The sequence below is a fragment of the Lactuca sativa genome, chromosome 5 (assembly GCF_002870075.4).
Source record: "Lactuca sativa cultivar Salinas chromosome 5, Lsat_Salinas_v11, whole genome shotgun sequence".
NCBI classification, from domain to species: domain Eukaryota; kingdom Viridiplantae; phylum Streptophyta; class Magnoliopsida; order Asterales; family Asteraceae; genus Lactuca; species Lactuca sativa.
This window is the reverse complement of record NC_056627.2, coordinates 257,009,516-257,021,348: the sequence shown is the minus strand read 5'-3', so window position 1 is coordinate 257,021,348 and position 11,833 is coordinate 257,009,516. Positions and strand designations below refer to the sequence as shown.

The 11,833-nt window shown below is 34.1% G+C and overlaps 2 protein-coding genes across 2 annotated transcripts; one reads left to right on the top strand and one right to left on the bottom strand.

The window, feature by feature from the left end:
• Nucleotides 1-764: 764 nt before the first annotated feature.
• LOC111887026 (helicase SWR1) lies at nt 765-3,394 on the bottom strand. Its single transcript, XM_023883253.3, has 3 exons — nt 3,088-3,394; nt 1,196-3,003; nt 765-1,106 (listed from the first exon to the last, which is right to left on the bottom strand). The coding sequence occupies exons 1-3, from the start codon at nt 3,266-3,268 to the stop codon at nt 1,050-1,052; spliced, it is 2,046 nt and encodes a 681-aa protein (XP_023739021.1). The 5' UTR covers nt 3,269-3,394; the 3' UTR covers nt 765-1,049.
• Nucleotides 3,395-9,091: 5,697 nt separating this feature from the next.
• On the top strand, nt 9,092-10,139 carry LOC111887023 (ergosterol biosynthetic protein 28). The gene is made up of 3 exons (XM_023883252.3): nt 9,092-9,300; nt 9,633-9,839; nt 9,947-10,139. The coding sequence occupies exons 1-3, from the start codon at nt 9,186-9,188 to the stop codon at nt 10,015-10,017; spliced, it is 393 nt and encodes a 130-aa protein (XP_023739020.1). The 5' UTR covers nt 9,092-9,185; the 3' UTR covers nt 10,018-10,139.
• Nucleotides 10,140-11,833: the final 1,694 nt, after the last annotated feature.

Below are 11,833 nucleotides of genomic sequence, written 5' to 3'. Positions count from 1 at the left end.
AATAAGACAATGTAACAATGAGGATATAATGGGAGAAGGTCCCCAAACAACACAAATCGATCTAGAAAAGTTTTTCTTTTAAAGAAAAACTCATATCTTTTTTTAAAGGACATGTCCTACAATATTATATTTTTGTATTAAAAAAAAAAACCTTAAATAAAATGGACCTTAAGGCGTCCTTTCCTCCCAACCTAACCTACCCACTCCCATATCAGTTCCACGTTAGTTTTTCTTTCTTCTCTTTTTTCTATCTTTCTTAATACACAACATATGGAAACTCTATTTTTTTGATCCACTCAACTCATTCAGTTAAAAAAATCACATAACAACTACGATACTAGTCCTAAAACACATGGAGAGAGAGAGAGAGGGAGAGAGAGAAACATCACATCACTCCCAACCCCCGCAACCTAGTTGGTCACGATTCCGATCACCCTAAGAGATGCTACGGTTGACTATTCCTTCACGAGAAAGAAAGTAGAAATATACTTAGAAATTTTTTGAATAAACAACACATCTGTTGAGTTGAAAGATTTGGCCCATATATGTTGATACTGTTTATCCATAAAATCTTGAATCTTAGAAAAATCCTTTAAATTGAATTTTGAATCCTTTTTTTACACTACCATTTTAATAGGCCAACAAAAAATGAACAAATATTTCACTAAACCACAATTGTGTGCCAAGATCGAATTTTGAATCCTTTGTACTCTACTTTTTTAATAGGCCATCAAAATGGATATGCTTTAAAAACAAATGTTCACTAAACCATACAATTAAACTTTCTTTGATCAAACATATCCAAAAAGTTTGATTTGTTAAAGATTATGATTAACCACAACCAGTAGAGTACTGAAAATGCAGCAAAAACCAATAACTCAAAGAGAAATATGAATTAGAAGCAGAATTCCAAAGAATCGACTAATGATTTCAAACCAACATGACTCTAAACCTACAATACGCAATCAATCTAAAACTTATGTTAGAAATCAATCCCAGCACACGAAGATTGGTGCAACAATTGATGATGATCATCATGAAGATGTGACTTAGTTTTTCACCAGTCTGCTGGATCTTCTGATTGGTGTCAGAATGACTTCATCTCTCTACAAAACCAAACAAAAACAAGATAAATAAGTATTATAAAATAAACATAATCCAGCATGTGCTATAAATTGGAATTCTCAATACTCACATGCTTAATGGGAATTTTTTCAAACGTAGTGAAGCTCCCATAAGAAGCAGAACCCATAGAGAATTCTGATGAAGAAGCCAAAGAGTCTCTTTTGTTGTTGATAGGTTTCTTCTTGTAACCCTTCTGAATGCTAGACTCTGAAGAACACGAGCTTTCTTCTTGCAACTCTTTATCATTATCTGCATCAAGCTTAGTAACACGTGCAGTGGCACTTGTACCAGTAGATTTCTTTTTAATCAAATAAAAAATTGCTGCCATGACAACTATCACCATGGAAAAACCAGTCATATAGATTGGGTAGACTGATCTGGTCAACGAAGTGGTCAAAGTTTCTGATTCAGCACTAGTATCTGCTAAACTAGACTCGATTTCATAATCATTCACAGCCATTTCTGATTTGCTCACAGAAAGTGAAGCTATTTCACTCGACCCATCTTCAAGATTCAAACTTTTCTCCAAAATAACATCATTGGGTTGAATCTCATTTGGGTCTTCCATCAAAACCTCATCTTGTACATCAACTTCCATTTCTTCATACGCTTCTTCTTCCACCATCTCAAAGTTTTCCTCCATTTCTTCCTCAAATTCTTGAATTTCTTCAAAATTTTCAACATCTGCATAATCTGCCACGATTTTCCATTCTTCTTGGATGGGAGAAGGGGTCAAGTTAAAGAACTGTATGGAGCTGTGGGTTGAACTAAAATGGGATAACTGGCCGGAGAGGTAAGAAACGAAAATGTTTGACCACTGCTCAAGACTTTCAACAAAACCATCTAATGAAACTTTAACAGATGCAGCCAACTTCAAAGATTCATCATAAATCTCCGAGAAGCTTACATCCTTATAGATTGGCAAATCCATGGGTGGTGAATCAGTAAAAGAAACTGAAAAACAGGCAACCAGGAACATCACAGAAATGCACAATATAGTCTTTGATCTTGTGAAAAACCTTGGTTTTGATGCTGTTTTTAGCTTGGAATCAGACTGTTTTTCTTCAGAAATGATTTTAGACAAATTGTCTGATGACCCATGGCGTAGATCTTCTAATTTCTCTTCTTCCTCTTCCACTTTTGCTTCTTTTTCTTCTTCTTCGTCGTCTTCTTTTAGCTTTGCTTCTTCTTCTTCTTCCTCTTTTTGTTTTGCTTCTTCTTTTTCGGTGTCTGACGAAGTATCAGAAAGATTAAAGCCGTCTTCAAGACCAATAACATCATCTTCTCCATAACCATCATTCCCATCGACTTTGTTTAGTAAAAGTTCAATTCTTGGGTTTGGTTTGTAACGAAGAAACTGAGGTCTAGGGGAAAGAAAATTCTTTTTTGGATCATATGGAGGAAGATGGTCGGCATCAAAAGGGGCAATGATAGGTGAAGTTTGTGGAGAACAACAGAAAGGTCTAATCTTTACCAAATCAAAATCTTCAGTAACATCAGTTGCATCATCAATCGAAACGAAAGTTACCTTACGAACAGGAGGAGTTTCAAGAACAACTTCTTTTTGTTCAAGGGTTACCGATTCATTTGAATCCTCTTCCATCATGGCATGTTGATCCAACGGTGTTGCTTCAGATTTCATTACGAAATCTTTGTCCAAGAACTGGATCGAAGTTCTTACCACCTCATTCTTTTCACCAAGAACTTTCTTTCTTGGTGATGGAGTGAACTTTGAAGCAGCTGAGATCGTTGGTGCCATGAAACCCTTTTCATATGATCTAGCAGGTGAACGAACTATATCTTTGTGATTCTCTTTTCCATCCTGAAACATCGAACTACCAGTGCTTTTGCGAAGTACTGAACCTCTTTTCGTATGATCTAACAACATAAAAAAAACTAAAAATCAAAAACCCAATTTACAGAACAAAAACTCAAAATCATGAAATCAAAGATCGTTTATACCTGTTGTAGCAGGGGTGTTTGCAGGGGTAGGTGGATTTACGCTTCTAGGGTTTACCACAGCATTGGGTCTGGTAAAAGGGTTGCCACTGAAGCTCCTTCTGGTGGTCGTATTTGTCTCCGAATTTCTGAAACCCCTTGCTGAAAGTGGCGAAGGAGATCTGTTTGATGCGAAATTCGCCATTAACGTATATGAATCTTGTACAATTTGGGAGAGAAGAAAAATGAGTACAGATTGCTGGAGAAAGAAATCTTGATTTTAGGAGTAAATTTGAATTAATTTGAGTTTGTAACGTAAACAGGGGATGAGAATTTGAAGAGCTTTAAAGGTGTTTTAATTTTGACCGTTGGGATTTAAAATGATTGTTTATTAATTATTATAAATTGAAATGGAAAAGGGGATGTAGCCGTTGGGTTTTAGCTTTTCTATTTGTTCAGTTCTTGCGTTGGTACTTGGTTGTGCGTTCTTTAAAGAGTCAATGGAGTGAAAATGGCAACCGGTAAGGTGAAAATGGCAAGCGGTAATTACCCCGTTTGGGTAATTTTTTAAAAATCTTTTTATTTACTTATTTTTTGTTTTGCTTATTTTTATTATTGGAAATTTAAGTAAGCTAATTATCCAACCGTTATTACGTTATATCATAAATGGATTTTTGAGATGAAAATATTTTTTTTAGTTTTTGAAAGACAGTCATTTTCTCTATAATATTGTAATTTAAAAGTACTGTTGATATTTTGGAGTTTTTTTTTAATTTTTTTTTCAAATGAACCTTTCTATTTTTTCCTAGATTCCGAATGTTATATTTCGAAAAGTTTAATATCAGTGTTTTCAATACAATTTCTAATTTTATATATATTATCTTATATATTTCATATCACTATGTTTGTGTAACTTTTTGCTACATTTAAGTAAAAAAATAATTTTTTTCTTCGAAATTCCAGAATTCTTTATCGGATATCATACTTGTTCATGAATTCCGGAGTTTTTTTTTATTTTTTTTCTGAATATGAAATTTCAGTTCGAAATCATTCCAAAATATACTTTTTTGTCAGTATGTTTTTTTTGGTCCAAAGTAGCTATTGCGGAACAAATTGTTATTTTTGTTAAAAATAATATTTTGTGGTTATTTTCTTCAAATACACAATAAAATGTTGTTAGATTACTTAATTTCTCTTTAGTTTTTTATGTCATGTGACATATAACTGGCCAACCATTAATTATTCAGGTATTTTTAAAAGAAAGCAACAATATATTTACTTATTTTTTGTTTTATTATTATTTATTATTTTATGTTCAATCAAATATATTATATCTCTAACGATTGATATAGTGTGAATTTTACTAATTTAATTGATAAATTTATATAATCTTTATAAATTATGTGAATTTTTAGAGCAAGCATCTTTCATCTTAGACATGTAGGTGTGGTGACAACATCACATGATGTGGTTAATGCCATGTGACATCGTATGCATGCGTTAACACCATACCATGGTGCAAAAATGGTACAGTAATATGTGTCTGCATAATACTATGAAATCCTCAATACCCTCTGGAAGGACCTCACATAACCTCTATCGTAGTGTCTCAAAAGTCGTCTGCTATGCAGGGCCCCATCGGAAATCCACTCACTTTCTTATCAGACGAGTGAGGGGTACAACAATCTTAGAGAAATCCTGGATAAATCTCTGATAATATTCCGCTAAACCAAGGAAAGTCGTGATATCAAAGAGACATTTCGAAAACTCCCTCTGCATCACAGCCTCGATCTTGGCCCAATCGACGAAATCCCATTTTCGTTAACGAGATGTCCCAAGAACTGGACATATCGTAACCAAAACTCACATTTCGAGAACTTGTCATACAACTGTTATTGCCACAACACTCCCAAAAGCTATCAAAGGTGCTCCTTGTGTTGCTCTCCGGTCTTGGAATACACCAATATATCATCAATGAACATAATAACTAATCGATCGAGCATCGGCTTGCACACCCGATTCATCAAATCCATAACTACCGTAGGAACATTGATGATTTACTATAGATCATTCCAAATCCGCTTTTCATTTGAAATCGAATGATACAGTGGATTGGCGACACGGTCGCATCGAACTTTCTCATTACACTTCTTCCAAATATAATGTTGTATGGTGATGTTAATTGTATGATTGCGAAGGTTATCGTCTATGTATTTTTGGCTTGTGTTGCCTAATCCGTTATAGTTAATGGAATGGACAATATCCCTTTTTAGCCAAACAAAGTGTCCCACAAAGCTTGTTAAATTCCCTAATGGTTGTTTCGTCCTTTTCCTTATTTGTTCCAATAGTTGTGAAAGCAATGTTCATACATGATTTCGATCGAACTCCTACTATCACAATATATTCTATGAATGCCTACGTCACATATGATATGCTTCTTTATTAAACATACTATGTAGTTTGTCGGTATCCATTAACCGTCATGTGTAGCTCATTTGTGTTGATTGACTATCTGGCTATCGGGTATTTCCTCTGTTTGTCACCTAGGAATACTTATAATACGAATGACACCAATGTTGATACGGCGAACTCCAGGCGGATGATGAGCTCTTTCACCCCGGAGGGTTTCGTCCTATAGGCATATAAGAATTCACTATGCATAAAAATAACAAGAACTAGGTTAGACAGCCATACCGAGGGTTGGACCCCGGTATAGCTCTCCGCCGCCTAATTTAGATTGCGACCTTTTGGTATTGTTTTGTGTCAGGGAATATGTGTTATCCCTACTTACCCGATCAACATGTCTCCCGGGGATATTTATAGGTTATCCGTAGTTAGTAAAGTCCACTTCTTAGACCGATCCTCCACCCATTACCCGATCTACGAGCGGCGCACTTCCTATCATTTCTTGTTTATTTGATTTGTTTTGTACCGTTTGGCATATTTTTTTGGGATACGATTCCGATGCTTTCGTACGATATATTCGAATACATATTTGTCCAAAATAAGTGAGAATGCTTGTAAAGCCAACCTAGCGAGTAGCAGGCTGGTAGTGGGTTTCCTCGCACTACTACCCTGGTACACCGTTATATGGTTGTTGTAGGAGATGAGCATAGTAATACCGATACCTATTCAATTTTCAGATCCAATAAAAATGGGTTTTCAAGTCGTTTTCTTCATAGCAATGATTGTTCTGGTTTTCTATTTTGATGCAATTTCAAGAAGCAACAGAGGAAGTTCCCAAAATGTTCCACTCGATAATCTCAAAAACAAAGGAAATCCCCATATCCTTCTTCTATGACTCTCTCTCTCTATTACTCCCTCTCTACCGTTTTGTTGGAGATCCTCAGTTATTGGCAAACTTGGCTCCTCAGATAATCATCAACCACCATCTCCAACTCCACAAGATTGTCTTTCTGCTTGCATTGAAGATCACCAGAGTTATTGGCATAATTGAGGTCCAATACATCTTAAAGAATGGAGCATGTCTTGCTGACACAAGCTGGAAGGGGAAAACCTGGATGGTGGTGATGTTGTAGCCACAATGGAAGCAATAACGGTGGTTGTGGCTTTTTTTAGTTGATCGGATGTAGCAACGTTGGTATCGATCTCAGCCACCAGATTCCTTCTATAGCGAGAATGCTCCGTCTTCTTTGAATTACTTCGACTTAGTGTGAAGAGAGAGAGAGAGAGAGAGAGAGAGAGAGAGAGAGAGAGAGAGAGAGAGAGAGAAGAGAGAGAGAGAGAGAGAGTAGAGAGCAGTATATGTGTGTGAAAGAGAGAAAGAGTCTCATAAAAGAGGGATGTGGGTGATAATTAAAAAAATAAAATAATAATAAAAAAAAGAATACATGAAAGAACGAAAATGCCGTTGACTTTTAAAGAGATGTGAGACTTAACAAATGTTTTGGATGACCAGTTAGTCAAGGTACCAATTCGGCATCGAAGTTTCAATTTTGGACCATCCTTGCATGGAAAAAAGATTGGCCAAAAACTCTAATTTTTTGGTAAATTATAAGGACCAATTTTTGCAATTTACTCAATAAAAAACAATGAATCCTCTAATTTAAAGAAAAAAAATTCACAATAACTCATGCAAAAAATGGATATTTTTCAAAAATTTAAAAATATTACTAAATTAGGTGTGAAAATTTAAAAGTTCAATTAATAAAATAAAAATATTATAAATTTAAATGTGTAACTATATAAAAATAATGTTAATATATCAAAATGTGTTTTAAATGATCTAAGCCTAAACTTCAAATTCATTTTTTTTCTTTGTTTGTAATTATATTACATGTATAAAATTATAAATTATATATACAACTTATTTATCATATAACATATAAAAAGAGATATTATAGATAGATAAAATACTTAGTAAAAATCCTTTCTAATAAATGAAGGTGTTTTTTTGTCACTTATCAGTCGCTTATGAGTTTTGATACTTGTTATTTTGTAGTATTTTTAGATTAAATAATATACACGTGTCATTTTATTGACTTTTTCAAATTTTAAAATCAAAAAGTCACATAACACTTATACTTATATATGTAAAGTATTTATTGTAATAAATGTGACATTAATTTACAATGAATATGTTTTTTCTTTCCTTATTCGAAATTTTATTTTAAAAACTATTTAATGTTACACTTTAATATTTAATATTTTTTTAATCAACCCGTGTAGTACACATGTTTAACACCTAGTAAAATATTATATTGACGGGACAATAATATATTGTTATTCATGCCTACACATCTCAAATTTTAACAAGATTAAAAGCGAATTAGCTACAAAAAATTTAAATTCTAGAACACAACACTAAAATTGTTATATCTCGATTGTGGCAATATTTTTTTACCACATTTCGTTATTTTAATTAATATAAAAAAAATCATAGTAAATGTTTTTAATGTTAGAAAATACAAACTATTTAGTATTATATTCATTTTATGGAAAAAATATCTTTATATTAAATAATAAATGTTTCAATAATTATAGTGTTGATTTACATATTTAATATAATGAATATTTTCTATATATAATAAAGATTATTAATTAGTGGAATTGATCAAATTGCAAGAATGGTTCCTGTGGTATGTCAAAATCAGCAAGTTTGGTCGAAACAAGTTTGGACTTGCAAGAGTGGTCCAAAAATTTGATTTTGTTGCGAGTTTGGTCTAAAAATTTTGAAAATTTTAAAATGACAGATTTTCCCTTGGTATTTTCCTTTTTTAAATTTTTATTACATAAATTAAAAAAGAAAAAGAAAATCTCTCTCTCTCTCTCTCTCTCTCTCTCTCTCTCTCTCTCTCTCTCTCTCTCTCTCTCTCTCACACACACAAGAGGGGCATAGTTTCTAGCCCAAAATCCTTTATTATACATTGATTTTATGCCTCAATATTTCAATTTCTACATAGCAAAGTTGGAGGCATTAACTATCATGAGGTGTAAGATTTTATATAAACGCTTCAATCGTTTTTTCTCTATCTATCTTGCATCGTCGGAGAACAACTGCTTGAGAGCCACCACCACTATGCCAGAGTTCATCGTCACCACCACTTTGCCGCCCACCAAACAATCCACCGTTAATGAGACCTCGATTCACCCTCCTCCACCGAAGGAAATACCAAGGGCAATTTCGTCATTTTTAAAAGTTTCAAAATTTTTGGACAAAACTCGCAATAAAATCAAACTTTTGTACCACTCTTCTGAGTCGAAGCTTGTTTGGACCAAACTTGCTAGTTTTGACATACCACATAGACCATTCTTACAATTTTATCTAATTTTTATTAATAAAAGGTAACAATACCATACAGTGACATGTAAGATTTAAGTAATTTAAAAATCTTATATAATAACATGTGACAAAAGTTTTGAGGAAATAACATTGTCAAAATGATTTTTATTTATTAAGGTAAAAAGATGAAAGGTTTATATATTTATTTATTTATTTATTTTTTTGGTAATTTATTAATTTATCTAATGCTTAGGTGAGTGTTTAAGGTTAAGTAAGCAAAGAAAGTGTAACCAGAGTTGGTAGACCAGAGCCGATCCACTTATACTACTTGTAACGAAGTGGATCTGATACCACCAAACCCAAGAGAACTTCGGAGAAGATGAAAGCCTTGGGATGGTGGTTGATGTTGGTAGGTTCACTTCGCTTGGCCTCTGTATGGTTTGGTTTCTTCGACATTTGGGCTCTCCGCCGCGCCGTCTTCTCTCAAACCACCAGTTAGTCCCCTTTCCTTTTTACTAATTTACATCAATTTGTTGAATCTTAAGTATTTCAAGTCAATTTGTTGAATTTTAGGTCAGAGTCTTGGGTCCATGTTGAATCTTAAGCATATCAAGTCAATCGAACTTTTTCATACTTCAATTCTCAACCACATTGATCGAATCTAAAACTGACCTAAAATCACCAATTAAGATCCTGGAACCCTCAGTTGCGAAATTGTAGCTACATTTGTTGACTTCTCGACGTCTTTATCTGAAATCAATTAGCTTTACTCCACAATCATCAGGTTTTACTTCTAATATGAACGAACCTTTTGTTTCGTATGCAGTGTCTGAAATTCATGGGCGAACATTTGGGGTTTGGACGCTTCTTACTTGCACTATGTGTTTCCTCTGTGCATTAAACCTCGACAACAAACCGCTTTATCTTGCAACATTTTTGTCCTTCATCTATGCGCTTGGTCACTTTTTAACAGAATACTTGATCTACCACACCATGGCCATTGGGAATCTTGCAACTGTTGGTGTCTTTGCAGGTATTAATCTCATAATATTATTATTCCTTTTGTATCTTTTTAGATGAAATGAACGAATGTATGTGATTGGAGTGATTGCCTTCTTCTGATATCTCCCTTCCAAACAGGCACATCGATAGTATGGATGTTAGTACAATGGAATGCCCATGAACCTCAAACCCCATTGAAGAAGGATTGAAAAAGAAAATGTAGAAGATGACTCAAGGATCTGGTGATGATATTCATTTGTAACTTTCCTTCCGTGCTATATCTTGTCATGGTCTAAAACGTTAAATTCTGATGCGATTTATGTTGGAGAAATTCTGCCATTTTTTTTTGGGGGGGGGGGGGGGGGTGCCAAAGATCACCTCTGAGTTGTGACTTATTTATGCATTTGTACTACAGACATTGAGTCCCATTCCCACTTATCATATTGACATGAGTTTCATTCTCATTCGGAAAATGTAGTACAAGGCTATCTTGTTATGTCCTATTATGCCATTGCAATAAACCATAAACCGGGCTTAAATGTTTGAAATCTATCACAATGGTTCATTGCAAGGCTGGATTTTGGTAAAAGAAAAAAACTACAATGGTGTACATCCGGGCCCAGATGTATGCAAAAGACATGAAAACGCGTCTCATTCTTATTACAAAAAATAAAAACAGCTTACAAATCAATCAAATGTAGTACCACTAATCCCCTTACATGAATTAGGGGTGTTTGGGATTGCATGTTTAAAGTGTTTATTATCTTATTTTGGGTTAGTACCCGTAAAGTGTTTGGATTGCAAAAATAAATTTCTATTTAGAGTAAATTACTGAAATCGTCCCTATGGTTTGATCAAAATTGCATGTTTGGTCGCTAACTTTTTTTTGCACTAGGATCGTCCCTATGGTTTAATTTTGTTGCGTTTTTCGTCCCTTACATATATAAAGTTAGGGACAAAACGTGCAATTTTGACCAAATCTTAGGGACGAAAAACGCAACAAAATCAAACCAGAGGGACGATCCGAATGCAAAAGTTAGGAATCAAACGTGCAATTTTAACCAAACCATAGGGATGGTTTTAGTAATTTACTCTTCTATTTATTCCGGTGTGATACCTGGAATAAACCTTTTTTTTTTTTTTTTTAAACTTATTAGAAACCCCATCTTACCGGTGAAAAATAAATTACAGCTTTACTTTTAATTTAAGCCCTGTTTGATATGCATCTGACCGAGTCAGTTCAGACATTTTTAGCTGACTCGGTCAGACGAAAGGTGTTTGGTAGACAAAATATTGACGTCTAAATTACAACTTTACTTTTAATTTAAGACCTTGTTTGATATGCATCTGACCGAGTCAGGTCAGACATTTTTGGCTGACTCGGTCAGACGAAAGGTGTTTGATAGACAAAATATTGACGTCTAAATTACAACTTTACTTTTAATGTAAGGCCCTGTTTGATATGCATCTGACCGAATCAGGTCAGACATTTTTGGCTGACTCGGTCAGACGAAAGGTGTTTGATAGACAAAATATTGACGTCTGACTCGGAAAGCAAGGTTTGACCGAGAAAGAAGTTGAGAGATGGCTGACTCAGAAAGAAAGCAAGGCCTTCTAAAATTTAAGGCCCTGTTTGATATGCATCTAACCGAGTCAGGTCAGACATTTTTGGCTGACTCGGTCAGACGAAAGGTGTTTGATAGACAAAATATTGACGTCTGACTCGGAAAGCAAGGTCTGACCGAGTAAGAAGTTGGGAGATGGTGACTTAGAAAGAAAGCAAGGCCTTCCAATACTACCCTTGGCTTTGATAAAAAAATAGCAACTAATGAAGGTTACAAGAATAGAACTTGGGTCTCATTTGTAGAAACAATGGTGTTTACAACTAAAGGACAGATTGTGTTTTATTTCTAAAATAATATATTTAATGTTTATTATGCTGGAAGCTTTTGTATATATTATTATTATTATTATTATTAAAGTTGTGATAAATTTTAACAGTAAACTGTTGTTTTTTCGGCAAGA